General features: G+C 38.5%; 1 protein-coding gene across 3 annotated transcripts; it reads right to left on the bottom strand.

Annotated features, from left to right (window-relative positions):
- Positions 1-1,055: 1,055 nt before the first annotated feature.
- prkacba (protein kinase, cAMP-dependent, catalytic, beta a) lies at positions 1,056-18,935 on the bottom strand. Of its 3 annotated transcripts, XM_037674599.1 has the most exons (11): positions 18,792-18,935; positions 15,048-15,056; positions 12,966-13,027; positions 12,530-12,658; positions 10,060-10,158; positions 8,501-8,583; positions 7,911-8,037; positions 7,475-7,570; positions 2,266-2,388; positions 1,906-2,070; positions 1,056-1,807 (listed from the first exon to the last, which is right to left on the bottom strand). In XM_037674599.1, the coding sequence occupies exons 1-11, from the start codon at positions 18,835-18,837 to the stop codon at positions 1,682-1,684; spliced, it is 1,065 nt and encodes a 354-aa protein (XP_037530527.1). In that variant the 5' UTR covers positions 18,838-18,935; the 3' UTR covers positions 1,056-1,681. The 3 variants fall into 3 exon arrangements, with proteins under 3 accessions (XP_037530527.1, XP_037530528.1, XP_037530526.1); XM_037674600.1 differs by lacking the exon at positions 15,048-15,056; XM_037674598.1 differs by lacking the exons at positions 15,048-15,056; positions 18,792-18,935 and adding an exon at positions 15,891-16,075.
- Between the last annotated feature and the right edge of the window lie 2,820 nt (positions 18,936-21,755).

The raw sequence follows: 21,755 nt of genomic DNA, 5'->3' as shown, positions 1-21,755 counted from the left end.
GTTATGATTGCAATAAGCGCACGGGTCAGTCCAGGAATGACGAAGCTAAATGAACACTTTATGATTTCTTTGAATTGAGCTATTAAATATGATTTGATGTTGATGGGATTTCATCCTGCAGGTCAAACTATCTGTTCTGCTGCTTTATCTTCACATGCTGCGACACAGTTTAAAGGTAAGAGAACATCCAAACAAATAAACAAACAAAAAAGGGTAGAAACACTTTTAGCTTCATGTGACACGGCTTTACAAAAACATGCAACAAAAAAAAGAAAGAAGAAGAAATAAAACACACAGCAGGTGCAGAGTGCTCTGCTCAGAGTAAAAAAAAAAACAACCCAAAATTTGTCCTTATGAGCACGACTGCTTTGGATTCATGATAATCTAACAAACTGACCTTTCAGCTATTGAAAAATGCCACGTCAATAGTTATGTATAGCTTTTTAAAGTACCTAAAACAAATGATCTGTTGTGTGCAGAGACAGAACACGAATGTTGTCAGATTCAGTTCTTGTGATATAGACGTGTACTCGAAAAACACAATTTCCTTCCATGAATTAAAAACAACTTTAAATGACTGAAGTAAAAAGGAAATGCCCTGTGATCAGATATGGATAAACAATGTAACTCAACAAAAAATGTTGGATTGTATACCTGGATTATTGAGCATGGACTTTGTTGTTTTCAACCAGTTTGACAAGACTGTCAACAAGGAAGAGGGCTGGCAATGGAGGAGGGGGCGTACCAAAGAGACCACCTTATCACAAGCAGAACTGGTTTGTTCCACTTTGGAGTAAGCTGTTGGAGGAAGAATCAGTTTTGTTGTGTGTTTCCTTGACTGATGAAGCCTTCCAGACCGAAGGCGAAACGTTTCAGCACAAAAAAAAAAAAAAAAAAAAAAAAGAAACTGTCCAGATGACCTGACTGAAAAATGTTGGATTGTATACCTGGATTATTGAGCATGGACTTTGTTGTTATAAACAATGTAACTTTTAATTAGCTAACACAGCAGTCAAGTGTTTCTGCTTCCTAGTATTATTTTTTGCAAACAAACGAGTTCCTCTTCTGTCACTGAAAAAATAGTTTAGTTAAAATTTTTGTCATGATTAAAAAAGAAATTTAAAAATGCACTACTTAGACTTATATGAACACACATGATTGCATGTTTTAAGGACACCAGAATGATGAATAATGATAGCAGTGTTGATTGATAAATACTCAACCAATCCCTGAAAGACATGGGAGAATGTAACAAACAGATTAAAGTAAACAAATTAAATCAAATAAATCCCTTCATTCACACCAGATGCACAAAATGAGCTAATACTATTACACTGTGCCACCTGTAAATGGAAGTAACTTTTGTGTTGCATCTTGCTTTTTAAGAAATAAATAACGTGAGGATACTGAAAAGCTGCAAACATTAAAGGCAACAGAAAAACAATGGGGAAGTGGCCTAGTACTTTGCGTTGCAGCCCAAGGGATGTCTGCATAATTTGTCTGCGGGTCGATCAGTGGTAACAGCACCTGGAGGAGGGAGCATGGCAAAAACAACCTCATTCAGCTGTGTGGAATGAAGAAACGAGGCAACGATTTGGAGCATGTAAGTTCCACCTTAACCCTTAGCTGAGTGCAAATATCCCAAAACAGCAGAGCCCTGATGGAGCTCTTGCCCTGTTCACTAAAAGTCAGCAAACTCTTTTGCACACTTTTCTGTTTGTGAGACATGAATGTCCTCCTCTTCATAGTCATCAAAGTTGCTCGTGTCTCCTGGTCCTCTGCACTTTGGCAGGAAGGGGGCTTCAACCTGAGAAAGTAGATGTACAAGTAGTGAAACAGCATGCTTCTAGACTAACAAACTGGTTATGACACTCCCTTCCCTCCAGCGGTAAAATCAAGTCTCACCTTTCGCTCATAGATGGCAATCCAGTCTGTTGTGGAAAACCACTTGTGGTTTTTGATGTCATTCACTCCGTTCTTCAAGTTGCCAAATCTCTTTGTCAAGTCCACTTGCAGAAGGTTCCTCAGCAGGTCTTTCAGGTCGGAGCTAAAATGGGAGGGGAATCGTACCTACAACAAAAAACAAAGGTAATTAGAAAAGCAAAGAAAGACAGAAATGGTTGTTTTCCTTCGGCTGATGTACGTAAGGTGTGCTATAGTAGTCAAGACAAGAAAAGAACCCCTGCCAAACCTGCATAACCTGAGAGCAATGAAATACACTGTATATTAATATGCATTGTTTAATATTAAACTTCAACAGCATACCTTGCCAGACACAATTTTTTCATAGATCTGGATAGGCTGATCAGCAAAAAATGGAGGGTACCCAGCAGCCATCTCATAGATAAGAACTCCAAGTGCCCACCAGTCCACAGCTTTGTTGTAGCCCTAGAAGAAGAAAAAAGCTCTTATTTTTTTGCAACTAATGCAGATATATATAATAACAATTATATTTATTGTGTTAGCACAATAACATCCCAACAAATTTATAACAAACAGATTTGGGCCTTTAGTTCTGCCTCCGACAATCCTGACAGGATAATGTACGGTTTTGGGGCATGATGTATTTTAACCTTAATGAGAAGTTTTTGTTTGCTGTACATACGTTGTGACTGACAGGCTGATATCTAAACCGCTCAACATTCACTTTTCCCCAAGTGATGATGCACCAGTTCTCTACACAAGTCAGCTCTAATTCCTGCTTGTATCAAAGGCTCCTGACTTTCAGTCTTTTGTCTGAGTCAAAACACACTCAGCTTGACTAAATTCAGTCAGCTGTCTCAAACACTGAAAGGCGATCCACCGTTAGACAACAGAAACCATTTATCTGCCCTCTTGAATCATTGGTAGCTCTGTACGTTCAGTTTTATGCCCAGTTAAGCAAAGGAACTACAGAATACCTGCCTTTAATAAAGTTTTGTCAACTGAGAATCAGTTTAACTTTTATAAACGTTGGTAATCCAAAAATATTGAAATCATTCTCTTGAACCTCTCGATTATTCACATTGGAAATTGTTGCTGTACAAATTGCTGCTCAGCAGTTGCTGTCAGAAACAGCTAAAACAATGAAAAACAACAACAACAACAACAAAAAAATCACACACAAAAAAGAAACTTTACATTTCCAAAGTATGAGGTTTTTTCTGTGAGTCACATGCCAACAATGCCAACATGGCAACAACACTTCCAGCCTGATCAAGAAAGCTCATCAGAGACTCTACTTTCTCAGGCGGCTGAGGCGAGCTGGTCTGGGAAGCTCAGTCCTCACCTCCTTCTACAGGTGTGCAGTGGAGAGCATCCTGTGCTCCAGCATCAACGTGTGGCATGGAGGCTGCACAGCTGCAGAAAGAAAAGCTTTACAGAGAGTGGTGAAAGCTGCACAGAAGTCTGTTGGAGTCAGCCTCCCCACCATCATACATCTACATTCCAGATGCAGGAAGGGGGCCACCTGCATCATGAAGGACCCCACTCACCCAGCACACACACTTTTTGCCCCGCTCCCCTCAGGAAGGACGTTAAGGAGCATTAAGTGTAGAACCACTAAACTGAGGAACAGCTTCTACCCTGAAGCTGTTAGACTCATGAATCTCTAACCAGAATAATCACTGTGAAAAATCACATCATGTTGCTGCTGATCTGTTTCATGTTGCTGCTGATCTGTTTCATGTTGCTGTGTTCATTCGTCTCATCTGCTCACACAGGCTCATGTTCGTGTTGTTGTTCGACATATTGTTTTTATACTACTAGTGCTTAGTGTATTGGTAGTTAATGTTTTTTGTAGTTCATATCTTAGATCTTATTGGTTTTTTTTACATTTTATACTGTTGTTGGATGTAACTGGGGTCCTGTGTACACAATTTCATTCCATCACATGTACCACATGTTGTGCAAATGACAAAAAAAAGAACCTTGAATCCTTGAACAATAATGCACCTTGTCATATTTAATACTTTGGTCAAGTTATCATACTTGTCTTGAATTTTAACCAATATGGCGAATAGTCAGGTTTCTTTCAAAACCCTAAAAATAAAACTTGGCCCAACCCCAGGAATCCATTGAGCCACATTACTAAAGGATAATCTGTCATATTTATTGGAACTAATTATTGGCTGCCAATAGTCAATTATGTACTTGTCTTTGTGCATTTGTTTGTCGATTTGTTAGCAAAATATCTCATAAACTAGAGGACAACTTTTAATTAAACTCCCAGTATTCCCTTGATGATAATGTTGAGACTAATAATATACTTTTGAATTCAACATGATCCAAGATGAAAACCACAGGTTATGAAATTTAGAAAGACAAAAATGACTACAGCTCTGTTAGTTTTACAGATATTGAGATTATTGTTTTCAAACCATGTCTTAGTTTAAAACTATATTATGAAAGGTGGAGAAAAACATGCATATTTTCAAGGAATCCAACAATTTTCAGTCAGGTCATCTGGATAGTTTCTTTTTTTTGTGCTGAAATGTTTCACCTTCCATCCAGAAGGCTTCGTCAGTCAAGGAAACACACAACACAAAACTGATTCTTCCCCCAAACAGCTTACTCCAAAGTGGAACCAACCAGTTATGTTGGTACTAAGATGGTGACTTTGGCACGCCCCCTCCTCTTTTGCCGGCCCTCTTCCTGGTCGACAGTCATGTCAAATGGGTTCAAAACCAAAAAAAGTCCATGCTCAATAATCCAGGTATACGATCCAACAATTTTCAGTCAGGTCATCTGGACAGTTTCTTTTTTTTTCTTTTTTCTGAAATGTTTCACCTTCCATCCGGAAGGCTTCATCAGTCAAGGAAACACACAACACAAAACTGATGAAAACTTCTGGATGGAAGGTGAAACGTTTCAGAAAAAAAAAAAAAAAAAGAAAGGAAAAAGAAACAAAAAAAAAAAAAAGAAAAGAAACTGTCCAGATGACCTGACTGAAAATTGTTGGATTGTATACCTGGATTATTGAGTATGGACTTTTTTTTTTTTTTGGGGGGGTTCCGAACCAGTTTGACATGACTGTCGACCAGGAAGAGGGCCGACACAAGAGGAGGGGTCGTGCCAAAGACACCATCTTAGCACCAACATAACTGGTTTGTTCCACTTTTGTCAATTCATCTCACAAGACCCTCGGAGCATGTGGAGGGGCATTAAGTGCATAACAGATTATAAAGGAAGGAGTGAACAATGCCCCAAAGACCCATCTCTGCCTGATGCCCTCAACAAGTTCTATGCACGCTTTGAAGACCCGAACAGACCACCCAGCACCAGACTCACCTCACCACCGGATGAAGAGCATCTCAGCGTGACCTCAGCGGAAGTAAGGAGTACCTTCAGGAGGATTAATCCGCACAAAGCAACTGGCCCAGACAACATCCCCGGAAAAGTGTTGAAGGAATGTGCTGATCAGCTCTGTGAGGTGCTGGCAGACATCTTTAACACCTCACTTACCCTGGAGACAGTTCCCACTTGCCTGAAGACTGCCACCATCATCCCAGTCCCAAAAAGCTCTACAGTGACTGGTCTGAATGACTATCGGCCAGTGGCCCTCACCCCGATAGTCGCTAAATGCTTTGAAAAACTGGTCATGACTCACATCAAAACAACCATCAACATCAACGAGGACCCTCATCAGTACGCATACCGTGAGAACCGATCAACAGAGGATGCAATCTCCTCTGTGGTCCACACTGCGCTCAACCACCTGGAGCAGAAAAACTCTTACGTCCGTATGCTCTTTGTGGACTTCACATCCGCCTTCAACACCATGATCCCCCAAACCCTGATGGACAAACTATCCACACTAGGACTAAGCCCCTCCATCTGCAACTGGGTACTAGACTTTTTAACAAACAGACCACAGTTAGTGAGGATCCACAACCTCTCCTCCTCCACCATAACCCTCAGCACTGGCTCTCCTCAGGGATGTGTGTTGAGCCCCCTTCTGTTTACTCTGCTCACATATGATTGTGCAGCTACCCATCCAGGCTGTCACATTGTAAAGTTTGCAGATGATACAGCGGTGGTGGGATGCATCACAAACAATGATGAGTCCAGCTACAGGCAAGAGGTGGAACACCTGGAGAGCTGGTGCAGAGAGAATAACCTTCACATCAATGTGAAGAAGACAAAGGAGATGATTGTGGACTTCAGAAGGAACAAAAACATCTACACCCCCCTGAACATAAGAGGATCTGCGGTGGAAGTGGTCTCCAGCTACAAGTACTTGGGTGTCCACATGAATGACAACCTCAGCTGGAGCAACAACACGACCAGCCTGATCAAGAAAGCTCATCAGAGACTCTACTTCCTCAGACGGCTGAGGCGAGCTGGTCTGGGAAGCTCAGTCCTCACCTCCTTCTACAGGTGTGCAGTGGAGAGCATCCTGTGCTCGAGCATCAACGTGTGGCACGGAGGCTGCACAGCTGCAGAAAGAAAAGCTTTGCAGAGAGTGGTGAAGGCTGCACAGAAATCTGTTGGAATCAGCCTCCCCACCATCACAGACATCTATACCTCCAGATGCAGGAAGAGGGCCACCTGCATCATGAAGGACCCCACTCACCCAGCACACACACTTTTTGCCCCACTCCCCTCAGGAAGGAGGTTAAGGAGCATTAAGTGTAGAACCACTAGACTGAGGAACAGCTTCTACCCTGAGGCTGTTAGACTCATGAACCTCTAACTAGAATAATCACTGTGAAAAACCATATCGTGTTGCTGCTGATCTGTTTCGTGTTGCTGCTGATCTGTTTCAATGTTGATGTGTTCATGCGTGCACATCTGCTCACACAGACTCATGTTCATGTTTGTGCTGATGTTCAATGTTTTTATGTTATGAGTGCTTAGTGTATATTTAGTTGATGTTTTTCTTAGTTCATATCTTAGATGTTATTACTATTTTTCTTAGACATTTTATTGTTGGATGTAACTGGGACCCTGTGTACATAATTTCACTCCACCACATGTACCACATGAGGTGCGAATGACAATAAAGAAACTCTGACTCTGACTCTGACTTTGGAGTAAGCTGTTTGGGGGAAGAATCAGTTTTGTCTTGTGTTTTTCCTTGACTGATGAAGCCTTCCAGATGGAAGGTGAAACGTTTCAGCAAAAAAAAAAAAAAAAAACCTGTCCAGATGACCTGACTGAAAATTGTTGGATTGTATACCTGGATTATTGAGCATGGACTTTTTTTGATTTTCAAGGAATGTTTTCTTTTTTAGTTTTTATATAGTTTCAGTACTTGTTTTTAAGTCTATTTTTGAACAAAAAAGTATTCTCATTAAACTATGAATCATAAAAGAGGTACCTACAGTAACTCAAAGGGTGAACCACTGTTGAGTCCACAGTTCTAAACTGTGATTTTACAAAGTAGTTCCTGTATGACAAGGAGCCTTAAAGAACCCCATAGTTAGTTCCCTTCTCTGGGCTTAAATGTGTGCTTCTTTCAGCTGCAGAGTAGTTTCACAGATGAAGGGTTCACCTTGCTGAGGATGATCTCTGGAGCCAGGTACTCAGGAGTTCCACACAACGTCCAGGTCCTGCCTTTTACTCGTTTAGCAAAGCCAAAATCTGTGACCTGAGGACAACAACAACACAACCATAAAAAAGTAAAATGTATTTGGGAACACTTGAAAGCCATAGCCATAATCATAAAATTTGTTCGAGATTTTCAAAATGTGACTTTTATTGACTGAATTTTTCTAGTGCTCTTTGAAGCACCTTTATTTAATCTACAAAAGGTCTACATAAACACGCTGGCTGCCTTGTTATACCAAGTGCTTTGCATAGAGTGTGCTTGATTACTGTCTCAAGAGTGAAGAATGATCAGCTAATAGTTAGCAAGCAGAATTTGTCAATATACGATACATTTCAGCTTAAATTATTTTTTTATGTTTAGCCTCACATAAACTGGATACCTGGATATATCCATGTTGATCTATGAGCAGATTTTCAGGCTTCAGGTCTCTGTAGATGAGGTCTAAAGAGTGAAGGTACTCAAAGGTGAGCACTATCTGAGCTGCATAAAATCTTGCATGGTGTTCACTAAAAAAGGGAGGAAAAGACAAAAATGTAAATGTTGGTGCAAGACATAAACGTGTCTCCTCTGACTAAAAGGTGCAAACAGAAAAAGAATCAGCTTTATTGTCATTGCACCGAAGCACAACGAAATTACATTTCAGTACAGCCCGTCTGAGAAAACATAAACAAATAGACATGGGGACATAAGGAGACGGAGGTGTCTGAGGCCGCAGCCTTCAGGAGGCACTGCCCTTTTTGTTTTGATAAGAAAAAGAGAAACACGAGGGGAGGGGAGGTATAAAAAAAAAATCACATCTCGCACTGTAACGAGATGATACACAGTGTGAAAGTTGCAAAAAAAGACCTCGGCATGGAAACAGCAACATACTGATGACATCATAATACATTTATGCATGAGGAGGCTGACAAATTACTAAAAAATAGGTAACTAAATTAACAGAAACAATAAAAATAATGTGCAACACACCTGAACCTTCCTGTGCGTCTGAGGTGTGAAAACATTTCTCCACCTGGAACATATTCCATCACCATGTAGAGGTTTGAGTTGTCCTGTCAGAAGGGAAACAGCTTTAGCCTCTTATGCAATGCTAACCTGTGTGTATGTCTGCTTTACTAAGGACCAGGATGGGTTAACACACAGAATTCAATTTGAATCTTTGTTTTTCAAATAAAAAACTGAAGCTATTGCTTAATCACCAGCCTCTGCAGTTACACCAATAAATAACCCATTTGAACTTTGCCACAAAAAGTGAAGACGTAAAATGACATACAAGTTGTTAATGATCTCATTTAATGGCAGGAGTTTGATTCTGCAGTGTTGGTTTACATGTGAACAAGTTTTACAGCAAAACAAAGTGTCACTAGAAACAACCACATGCCTTGCATTGAAAATGTTTTATTTTCTTTAGCTGCATTCTTTTGTGGGATTATAACATATGACAAAACATGATGTTGATGAGGGGAAATTACAAAAGCACTAGATCATTAAATCAAGAAAGAAGACACAGGCTGGGTTTATCAAAAATGCTGAAAGTATTTGATCTCGAGCACGAACCACTGAGCTGTAAACATTTGTGTATCTTGTTTATTTTTATTAATTAAAACAAATTTGAGAATACTGTACTAAAGCTGGAAAAGGTGCCGAGAGTATATTTTTCCAATAATATCCTTTCCTGGCTGTTTATATTTATTGAAATAAATGTTTACTTCTAAATAAAATTATTCATATATATCACATAGTAAAAATGTTCTGATATTATTTCTTGTTGTTGCTCAAACTACATTTAATAAAAGTATGTTTAGCTTTATCATACAACATTGCTGTGAAATAGTACTGGATGTTGACCAAACATAAAGAACACGGCAGCTACTGGTCGATTTATGAAGCACATTTGTTTCTTTTTTTGGCTCATAAATATTAATATACTGTATTTGATATTTACACGCACTGCAATGTATTAAATTACAAAAAAAAAAAAAAAAAAAAACTGTGCTTGCATGCAATTTAGCCCGAGTATATAGCACATTCTTACTAGTGTAATTAAATGCTGACTATCAGTGTAGTCCTAAATGTAAATTTTGCTATATTTTCTCTTTAAAGTAATTTTTTTTTACAAACCCAATTTACTATATGTCTCTGAAAGATAATAATTAAGATCTCACATAATTCCAGGTAAATACAACATAAAAAAACACATTAGCATAATATTCTGGTCATCTTTCTTTGAGACCTAACCGGTGTTGTATTTAAAAAAGCCCCTCTCTTGGATAAGGCAAACCCTACCTTGGAAAGCACGCTAAGGCATGGTGTCAAGTATAGTAACACCTTGCAACCCACACAAGTGCCTGCCCATTTATCAGATTTATAGGCTCAGGTGTGCTTGATACAGGGTATTTAAGAAATAGCAAAAACCACTTGAAATAATCAGTCCACCAATCAAACGGCGTACTTCTAAATAATATAAGCTTATTAGTTATGTGGCGCACTGTGAGGGAGAAAACAAGATCTCTTAAATCCGTCAGTACCTTGAAAGCATATTCCAGTTTGACAAGGAAGGGGAAGGAGACAGCCTGTAATATTTTCTTTTCATTTAGTGTGTGTTCAATCTGCTTCAACTTCACCACCTAAAAATATAAAGCAAAGGAGAAATGAACAACAATGATAGTATAAAAAGCACAATTACAAAGATATTCCTACCTATAAGTTATCATATAGTTTTTTTTAAACTAAAATTATTTCTCTAGTCACCAAGAACACTGTGTTGTTCTATTTCTTACCAAGTTTTACAACATAGTCAATTAGTTGAAAGCATAACCGATGCTTGTCAATTTATTAGAAATCAGAAATTTCATTTAGGAGCTCCTTTTTTCCCTTATCCTTTTTTCTGTTGATGCCTTACTGTGATGTCTACAGTTAAATATTGAACTTCAGATTTGCAAGTCAATAGATACAAGTTGAAAAGCATTAACCAATTTATCCTCATGCATGCTCAGTAATCGAGGTAGAAAAATCTAACAAGGTTAAGTCAGGTCCTCTGGACGGATTCTTCTTTGGTGAAACGTTTCGTCTTTTATCCAAAAGACTTCTTCAGTCTGAAGACTGAAGATGAAACATTTCACCAAAGAAGAATCCGTCCCGATGATCTGACTTAACCTTCTTAAATTAACCAATTTACCACACTAATAAAAAAAACGACAATGCATCACCTAGCCTAATATCTGCTATGATGGGATGTCAACGTTTTACATTTATAGCAGGTAGTTGACATAAGCCAGAGATGGTCACTTGTAAATCTTGAAAACTGAAAGCCAAAAAAAAGTATGTTGAAGTTTGAATAAACGCTTCACATGATGGAAGTCATCTGCAAACTTTGAGACATGCAGCGTTAAAAAAAGAACTTGTAAACCACTTTTGAGTTTTATGCTCCAATACAAGTATTAAGATGCGACTAGAAAGTTCCTGGAGAAACTTTGTGGGAACTGCCACGTTGTGGCAATTTTAAAATTTTGATTTGACAGTACTATGTTTTGGGGATTGTTCTCAGCTTCCACCATACCAAATTTCAGCTCAATAAAAAAATAAAAATAAATAAAATAAAATAAAAAAAACAGTAAATTGTAGTCATTTTTCTTTCAAGCTAAGGTAGCCATCTTGGGGTTTTGATTTGGATTCATTATGTGATGGGGAACATTGTCAGCTATAACCACACCAAATGTCAGCTCTGTATGTGTAAACATAGTTGAGTTAAAGCTATTTAATTTTAACTTTGGTGGCCATCTTGAATTTTTTTGTTTGAATTCTGTGTTTATTGGGCATTGCTCTCAGCTACCACCACAATCAAATTCAGTGCAATACTGTATCTATAAAAATGGCTGATTTATAGTATTTTCCCTGTTTAGCTCAGGCAGCCATCTTGGATTGTTGAGTTGCAGCAGGAAAGTATAACAACTCACTCTCAGCTACAACCATACCAAATTTCAGCTCAATATCTCGAGTGAGTTATAGTCAATTTTGAGTTTTCTGAGGTAGCTGTGGCAGCCATCTTGACCCAAAATGGCTCCAAAAGTTAATCAGTGTTTTGTTCAGAGACCTCTTCACTCTAGGTCATGTGACCTCACTGTGGCAGTTAGAAACCCATAAAACTTCTGTCAGTCTCTTTCACTGAAAAAAATGGCATCTTCTTTTGTGAATTATGTCACCATGGTAACTCAAAATGTTAATAAAAGGAATGGCACACATCACGGTGTCGGGCCCGTCGTTTTGATATAAAACTTGTGGGGTACACATCAGAGTTGCATTCGGGCCCAAAAAAAATCAGACCTGGCCTGCCCCGAACCTGTATAATTTTTTCCAAGCCCGACTCGAAACTGACCAATTAACTGTAATAACAGGCCCAGGTGATCCAAATTGGATAGTCAACCGCACGCGTCCACTGATGCAATCAAAAGCCCAACACCGACCCGGCCTGCCCATCCAGCACATTATTTTGCCCGAATTTCGGTCCGGGCTGGGCGTGGGTCCGGGCTGGGCGCGAGTCCGGGTTAGAAATAACAGCTCTAGTACACATTGCAGTTAGAGCTGCATTAAAGTTGATAGAAGAGCACAACCCTGTTCAGGTGGATAATAACAGGTGTTGCTGCCTTTCAGTCCCCCAAAAGTGACAGAGAGAAGATTGTAGGCGTTTTGTTGAAATGAAACCAAACACTGGACAGGTCTACTTCTTTCAAGTGAACAGACTTGCACTATGAGTAACACACAGAGGACATGCAAGCCTGTCTTGACCACTTTCACATCAGTATATAAAGATCGAAACTCTCATGTACAGGCTCTTTGGGGTTTTCAGTGATAATATGCTAGTGGCGTGCGAGAGGAAGCCCTCCATTTCCTTTCATCAGATACTCAGCACGTGCACAAACATGAAGCATCTTTGCCTACTTTTTAGTTTTACAAACAAGCTTAACAACTTGTTTTTATTTACCGTCGTCGTAAACTCACTTTTTGTTTGTCCAAGATCTTCATGGCATAAAACAGATTTCTTCCTTTATGCTTCACAAGCATTACGCGTCCAAACGAACCAGTACCCAGAGTCTTGTACCTTTCAAATTCATCCAGGGTGGTCGTACACTGAACAAACACAAAATTCATGGAAATAAAGCAACAAGTTGATACAATGTTGAGATTTTGCACAGTTTCTGCTTTTATACAAGCCATCAATATTATCATTATTTGTTGTCTTCAGGAAACTCAAGGTGAGCGGCGTGGATGGACATATGTTGTGTTTTTTTAAAGACATGGCACCCAATCAGCTTGCATTTAAGTCAACATCTGAGCCACTCGTAACAAAAGGAAAAGTTTATTGTATTGACAAATTTATTTGTTTCTCCTGCAATAAATACATGAAACCAGTGGGTTAAATTAAAAAAGGACTTACTTGTGGTGGACACTCCCATTTTCTTAAAAAATCTTCTTTGGCTTTAGCTAAGAACTCTTTCACTATAAAAAAGACAGAATTGCAATACAAAACAAACAAGAGTTATTGAACTTAAAATATTTGTTTCATGTAAAAAAACAAAGGTAGTTCACACATTCAGGGGAGCACAATGCACTGAGGTCAGGCTTGTGTCAAGTATTGGGAAGTGACGACTACACTGGAAACAATAAGGGAAAAAAAAAATTACAATTGAAATTTCAAAACCACACATCTAAGCAGGAAGTTTACATTCATAAAGTGATGCAAAGAGCTTGTGAACTTTACAAAAGGGCCAAATTTGAGAGAAGCTAATCTGCATCTCTTTCAGGAGTGGGTGGAGTGAAGGACAAAGACACCAACAGTCGGCACAACATACATGTAAACGAGAACACGGAGCAGGCAGAAGGAAGACGGTGTATTGGTGAAGTCACAGCAGATTTGAGATGTCCAAAGTCAAAGAGTCACTGGAATGTGTTTAAAGTCTCACTGATGTTAGCGTTTGGTAATCTGTTACTCATTTATTTACATTGATCAATGTGTTCCCTATTGCTCAGGGGTGTTGGTGGGGGTCTACCTAATCTGATAATTCCCTAATCAAGTTAACCTCTAAACATACTAATAGATAGACTTAGACTAATGGATACTAAACATATCCATGTTAAAACTGATATAGTTTAGGTATTTAATGTTTTAATAATTGACCCTTTTGAATACATTGCCGGGAACAAGATATAAAATATTTTGGATAGAGGAAACAAGAAAATTCTACATCAAATCTCACAAATTTTTAGGTTCTTAGGTCAGTGAAATAAATGCATATAAAGAACAGCGGAGATGCAGCCTTTCACATACATATTCAAATATCCTTATCTCCATGTGAAAGACTGAGAGAAAAAAAAAAAAAACGCTTTTCAGTGGAAGTCACAAAAATTCAGCTATTTTAATGTCTGCAGACCATTATAGGAATGGACACTATTCCAAACAATCCAAATAATCCATATATTCAAATAATATGAATTTTGAATATCAGCTTTTAACAAATATCAGCAATGTTGAAAGAAAGATTAGACAAATCAGGATAAACCATAAAAAGGAAACAAGTAAGATAGGTTTGGTGAAAAGGTTTTAGACAAACAATATCTTACCTGCTGTAGATAGTTTTTTGAACAGGTTTATTTAGAAGAAATGTGGTTTCCGTGTGTCTGGATTTACGAGCCAATGGCCAGTCTGAGTGGGACCAGGACTAAAGTAAATTGCTGCCATCTTAAAACAACTCCAATCCCAAAAGAACGTAGCCAACCATTTTTTGAAACCTTGACACTGAAGCATATTTAGCATTATATGATTATTTCGTATTATATGGTTACTTGCAAGTGCAAACAGTGGCAGCAGCAGCAAGCTGTAGCATTTCTGGGGCATAGTGAGAAATTTCCAGAAGGGGTTTCATAATATTTCTGCCAAAATAATCATGTAATGCTAAACTCACATTGGAGTAAATGTAAAAAAGATTGTGTTCACATAAAACCAAAATGATTTTTTTAAAAACTGGAGTTGTTAAAAGACAACAGCAATCAACTTTGGTCTTGGACTCACTTGGTAGCTGTAAACTCATCAGTCCAAACAGAGTTAAAGTCTATAAGATTCAAAGAGCTATCTACAAAAGCTAAGATAAAAACTGTTCATGACCTTTCCACAAAAACCCATTCCAAAAAAATATGAACTACTGTTAACATATCTGCCTAATTGCATATTTAGATTATATGATTTGATTGTAATGGGTCAAAACATTAGATTTCTTTGTTAGCTTTGAAATTCATGAAGAACTAAACTATATAAAAGATAAAATGCTGGAAATTTATCAGTATCAACAATAGATATATTGCTTATTTTATGACTCACAGGCTTAATTTAGAATTTTTCATCAGTGAATTCTATTATTATTTTATTTTTGCACTGTTTCCCCACAACAGGGCACGGTATGTCCTGCATATCTTCAAATATGATCTCTGTGACTTGGGATGTCTCGCTGAAAAATGAGCATACCAAAAGTTTCTACAGTTCACCCAGGGATCGCAGGAACATTCACCCACATGGATGGAAATGACGAAAGAAGAAAGAGAGGAAGAAAAATTCATGACGAGCTAAAAATAAGAACATTTTAGAAACACATACACACAAAAACAACACTAGAGAAAATGTAAGACACCCCACCACTTGACTCTTATTGAACCCAGTTAAATAGATGATTATTAAAATCAGATACATTTTTGTTCCTTTATTGCCTCTGAAAACTACATTTTATCACAACAGTTGATGATTCTTAATAGAAAAATAATTTATTCTCCTTTAAGCTTTTACTCTATTCAGCTGTTTGTATTCTAAATTGCTTCCTGTTTTAATTTTCTGCCCCTAGAAGGAGGCTTGTATTTTTCTACATAAACAAAAGGATAACATGGACTGAGAATAAACTAATAAAATCCCACATAGCAAATCTGCACAAAAACACCAAGACCTACATGTTAGAGAATGATCTTAGGTGAAGCACCACAAATGCCAAGACAAATAATCTAAAATGGTTGTACCAAAGCCTCAGGTAAATTTAGAATGTGATATGTTTATGTAATTACAACAGGAATTGGGAAGCTTTTGAGGAAGGAAACCTCAAACATCTAAAATGATGAAAGCAGCTGACATTTTTTGGAAAAAAGCAACAACTTTAAGGCTTAGCCAACACACTTTATAACCTTCAGAGTCTATGTGCGCCTCTTGTTTGGTGTAAAAGACTTCAAGTAAATGCTGTCAGTTTTCTAAGGCAAGTTCCAGCCTGCTCAGAGCTACAAAAAGCATTAAACACAGATAAGAGCAAAAGAAAAGTACTACACTTACTCAGCTTATCCCACATGACGGCAAACTCAGAGGTATGAGGCATCTCACTCTCCTGTCCTTTGTGCTCTTGACCACTCTTAAGATATTTATGGATTAAACGGCTGGCAAAGGACTGATCCTTTCCCTGCGCCATTTTTGTGAGCAAATGTCTTGATGAGTGTGAGAACACTCACAAAGTATTCGACAACCCTAATGTCAATGATGCTAACTTCCTGTATGCAGCCTCTGTGGTTGGTTAACCACATAAAGTTAAGCTTCCTGTTCATGTACTCTGCTTTAGTATCAGTGCCTGGCTGCACGTCCAGCGACTTGATGTGGTGTCATTTAAAGTGACTTTGCTTTGCCTTGCATGCAAGCAGAGGCATGTTGTTTCAAAGATAAATGCAAATTAGGCGGAGCGCACTAAAAGTTAAAAACACAAGACAATAAGACTGTTGATAAAAAAACGTAACACCCACAAACTGGCTGAACAAGTTATCCCCAGGTTATTGTGCTCTCTGGTGGTTATGTTTCAGAGTGCAGCTCTTGTCAGCCTCAAGTCAAGACCTTTCGCTGCAAAACTTATAAACTTGAAGTATAAAAGTAGGAGTTCATTTTGACGTTTAATTTGAACCTCTAAAAAAAAGAACATGTCAGACAATTTAAGATAAATAGAAATGCACTTGGTTACAATCTGCTAGTCTTTGGTTTTCAGTAGTTATTGTGTCCTCAGCTTCACCCCGCTGGCACTACAGGAGGATGAAGTCTTAAGTCTGGTAGCAGTGGCGTCTCTAGAAATCTTTTACTGTGGAAACCCCTGAAAATCCTGGGGTGGCATACCAAAACCAAGAACTAGGACAGAGCTGACATGCTCCTGTTCTTAGTATTTTACACCATTTTATAACGTAGCTTGTTTTTGTATCATTTTATATCACTTCTTTAATTTACTTTTCATTTTATATGCTTCCATATGATTGGCTATTGTTGTCTGTACCTCATCTGTGGTCTTTGTTTAAAGCAGGGCTCTCTTGAAAATTAGTCCTCGTAACTAGGCCTGTCGCAATAAACAATAAATCAATTAATCGCATGATAAATGAGAATTATCGGCTTCCTTGTCATGTTTCGGTTTTATCGTTTCTTCGTGTCGCTCTCTTTCTACTGGACACTGGATGACAAAAGGCTCAAGTCCGATGCTCTTCACTGACCCTGCCCTTTTTATTTTCTCTTTAAAATCCATTTTAACGATCCAAAATTGCGTTTTTGGATCGTTAAAAGCAGCTAAGCTGAGAAGCTAAGCTATGAGCTAAGCTAACTGGCCGATCTCGGGGAATAAACCTCCGTCTCGTCGAAGCTCTAAAATTCACGGTTGAAACCCGTGCCTTCGTGTAAAAAGTTGTTTTTCTCTGCAAAAAGAAGCTGAGAACTTGTTTACTGATTTTTTATTAAAAGCTTTGTGTGAAAAATGCTATGCTAAAGAGCTCAAACCACACCGAGCGTCTGCCATTTTAAGAACAGAAGAGAGACAGCCCATGTCACGTCAAGGGGCCTCGCTCCCATTTTTCTTAGAGACACGCTGCTCACTCCCTCACTAACCATCCTTCGGTTCAAACAGTCTTATACTGCCATCGGGTGGTCCAAAAAGGTACTATATGCAAAAAAATTAAGAATTTCTTCTTAAATTTGACAATAATTACTAATTAAATTAAATTACCAAATTAAATTAGACAATAATTACTAATTATTGTCAAATTTCAAACAATATTATCGTTTATCACAATAATTTCTGAGAAAATTAATTGCCTAGCAAAATTTGTTACCGTGACAGGCCTACTCATAACTCAATGAGACTAACCTGTATAAATAAAGGTTGAATTAATATTATGTTGTTGTCACATGGAGGTTATTTGATAAATGCAGCAATAAGAGAGTTAGGGAATTCACCTTCTGATATAAACAGGTCTACTTGAGATTTTATCTATTTACAGTTGATATTAGCACTGTCACTATATAACTTATCAAAGCAAACAACAACAACAACAACAACAACAACAACAACAACAACAACAACAACAACAACAACAACAACAACAACATTTCTTAATATGTTTATGAGGTTCTACTAATTCTAAATAGCTAAGGGAAATGAAAAATGCACAACAAACAAAAGCTTGGGACGCAAGAGGAGAAAACTGTCCAGTGGGGGCACCAAGTTTTTAGGGGTGCCCATTGCCTCAACTCCACTCCCCTCGGTGGCTCCCTTGTCTGAGAGACAACAACTGGCACCGATCAGAAATCAGGTCAAGATCAGCCCCTCTCCAGACAGGTCACTGGGTATGGCACACTTCACTGGATTAGTTTGGCAGCAGTGCACCTGCAACTATACTGCTTCAAAGAATGTATAAATAAAGTTCAAGATTTCAGATAGATGCAATTAGACTTAACAGAGAACAGTTTTTGATGTTAGTTTTATGCCACTGTAACAACAACAACAACAACAACAACAACAACAACAACAACAACAACAACAACAACAACAACAACAACAACAACAACAACAACAACAACAACAACAACAAAGTTTAGACTTATCTACCAGGTCATGAATTACTACTTGTTTTGTGATGTTATCTTGCTCCACTCACCTAATATAAACCCATGGATCTTTTAGTGTACCCACCCTCCCACAGGCTCCTGCACACTGCTATATATATATGCTCAGATAATATACAACAATTACCTTGTTTATTATTTGTGGCACTCTCGCAAACTGACGTAGTAAGAGTGTAAAAACACGCTGTAAGCTGCCAAACATGGGCTCTTCAGTGTGATGTCTGATAAATTAAGGATGCGCTCCACTGTGATATGCAAACTCACATCGTGTAACAGTTATGTCAAATGTCTGCATGACTTCCAGATGCTCACCGCTTTCTTGTTCATTGCCTTTCTTGGCAGCTGCTGCGTTTCCCATCGCAGGAAGACAGACGGGCCGATCCACAGCTGGCTAAAAGAGCGATGATGGTGGCTGTTAGCTACCAGCCTGGTCCTCTGTTAGCTAGCTAACAAATATCAGCTTCTCCCAACTGGCCGGTTAGAAACAACATCAATGTTTCTCCTTTGTGGACAGAACCGTGATGCTGACCGCCTTACTAATCTTTATTTGTAAGGCCTTTTTTTTCGTCATGTACGTCTCCGCTGGAATAACAACATGATCCAGACTTTTCACCTCTGCCTGCTGTCGTCCTGTGCTGCGTTCTAGTCAAATGGGAATACCCATGGATGCGCTTGACAGTGGAAACGCTGCGTTCACTGACCACTCGAAAAAAATAATTTTGTCAAAACATTCCATTTCAGTGGAATGGGTTATACAAGCCTGCCAAACAATGTATCTTTATACTATAATTGGTTGTTTATTAAAAAAAGAACCCCCCCAAAAAAACAACTATATGTTGAGCCGGTATCTTTAAAGATAATATTGTAGTAATATATGTGAGACTAACAACTGTTACAATATCCACAATCATCATTTAGAATTAGGGGTTCATTGTAAATAGCAAAACCAAACTAACAAAACAAAAAGAAATACTAAGCAGATAAAAATGTGTAAATGGATGGATGGTTTTTGTTTTGTTTTGACTGTTTAAATTCAGTAACAAATCCAGCAAAAACAAACCAAAAGACAGGTGAATGAGCTGACACTTTTTGTGTAACTTTACTTCTATTTTTTTTCTGGACAAGTAAACTACTACTACTACTACTACTACTACTACTACTATTCTTACAACTACTACAACCACTTATTTATTTATTTTTTGCTTATTTTTATTATATAAATAACAGGATATTCTGAAAACACTATTTGTCTATTTGTTTTTTGCTGGGAAATATTAGGTGAATGGCTAATATTATGTTTATAGCTGAATGGCTTAAACACAGTAATTCCACTTGGTAGCCATCTAGGTACCTTTTCTTTCTTTTCTGTTTCTAAAACATCAGATTTTATTGTTCATCAGTCTGTCATCCTTGCACAAATTAGACCAAAAACTCATTTATTTATTTTAATTAGTTTTTTTTTTTTTTTTTTTTTTAATCTGGGAGACAGATTTAGTGCCTTGCAGAAAAACACCTAAAATTTTAATCTTAGGACGTTCAACATTTATGTTTGTTCCCTAATAATTTGCATGGACAACAAAAAATACTTTTAAATGTTTTGTTTTGTGTGCTGGTGTGACGAAGTCTCAATTATTGGAACCAAGAAACACAGCTTTTTAGGGCACATTTTCATTTTATTGTTTTCATCTTTGGAAAAAACAAACATAAAAATTAAACATGATACAGTGTGTTCAGTTTGGCACAGTAGTAAAATCTTTTAAAAGTTGTACCAGCATTATTTCCTTACTGCAGCACAACCTCTAATTTATTGCAGGCAAACAGGCCTGTGCCAAATGCACTATTTTGTTGCTGACAGGAAACTTCTACCCCTGGAGAAATAGGGGCCCCCACAATTACTCATCCTCCAGGGATCAGAGGGCCTGTACCAGCATTGAACAAAGGGTTTACACTATATTGAGATATTGAACAATTTTCCATTTTTGTTTTCTGAATATTGAGTATCCGCATGAAAAAACATACATTATGTCGACAAGTAGTGAAAAAAAAAAAAACCCATTCAGAATAAACATACCATTAAAGTTGTGAGTGTTAAATATACTGTATTTTGGAGGCGTGAATGACTCGGTAATGAACCCTGAGATGGACGCACCCATAAGCGTAGTGGGGGTGGGGGTGGGGGGTTAGCACCATGGACAGCGACACAGTTGCTAGGCAGCTGCAACTTGTTTGTTTCAGCAAGTAGTGAAGAAGAAAAGCGGCATCGAAACCAGTCTTTAAAAAACGCTTAAGTGGTTCGACCTTTTGTTTTGAGCTGGAAGTAGTTTAAAGATGCTAACCCTGTTCACTGCTTTGGCAAAGGCAGCTTGAAATGCAAACTTCAGCTCGACTCTCTTCCCCCGCTGTTACGAAAATGGTTTCGTCCACGGACTCGCTCCAGCAGCTGCTCTCACACACAGCGGCCAAAAGGACTACAACACACAGCTTTATTTGTTTTAATTTGTTTAGGACAACGCCAGCTTTTTAGTAGTTACAACATTAGACGACACAGCCACTTAAAACACCCTAAATGATATTTCTGGAACTGGATGGTTGCCCCCAGAAGGCCTCGGTGTTTCTATGGCAGCTGGACTCCGAGAATGAGAGCAGGAAAAAGACCGACTGAGCTGCACCACCAGCGCCACGAATAAATACGGTAACGTTTTCGGGTCATTTCCTTTTTGGCAGCTCGGTTCTGCGGCTAGACTCACTGCATCACAGTCCCGGCTCGTTTGGAGCTCTTTTCAATTGTCAAATTGCTTCCTTGTTTGCTTCTTCCACCTGACCTAAGCAAGTGGCTAGCATCCTAACGTTAGCATCACTGCTGCTTCGGCTCTGAGAGGTTTTATTTATGACCGCAGGAAATTTCGTTGAAAGCGTCATCATGAAGAGTTGAGATTAAAGGATTTCACCCTAATGCTGAAAAACGAGCAAGATACTCAAAAGAGGGATGGCTATAATTCTCCCAGTGATTTGGGAGATACCATATCGAGTACATTGCTGAGGCAGGCATACAGCAGGTTACACTGCTGCTGGTTGCAGCACAGCGCCTTCACTCGGGGTAACTTTGCAAGACCTCTTAATAAATTTGCCTTTGACACGCTTAGCAGGACAATAGGTGCCCAAAGCCTGGCTGATTGCATGGAAGATTAGATTTATTCTGACCTGCTTGTAGTCCAGGGTGCCACAGACACAGAGCTGAGAGCACCTTGGATTATGTAATAAGAGCTTAACATATGA

The sequence above is a fragment of the Nematolebias whitei genome, chromosome 3 (assembly GCF_014905685.2).
Source record: "Nematolebias whitei isolate Nwh7 chromosome 3, NemWhi1, whole genome shotgun sequence".
NCBI lineage: Eukaryota > Metazoa > Chordata > Actinopteri > Cyprinodontiformes > Rivulidae > Nematolebias > Nematolebias whitei.
The sequence above is the reverse complement of the archived record's forward strand: the minus strand, read 5'-3'. Positions and strand labels throughout refer to the sequence as shown.

Coding starts and splice junctions, on each gene's coding strand:
- prkacba (XM_037674598.1), bottom strand. CDS start 16,023: ATGGCGCAGGGAAAGGATCAGTCCTTTGCCAGCCGTTTAATCCATAAA. Junction 13,028..15,890: donor CGTCATGTGGGATAAGCTGA/GTAAGTGTAGTA, acceptor TCTTTTTTATAG/TGAAAGAGTTCTTAGCTAAA. Junction 10,159..12,529: donor AGATCTTGGACAAACAAAAA/GTGAGTTTACGA, acceptor TTATATTTTTAG/GTGGTGAAGTTGAAGCAGAT.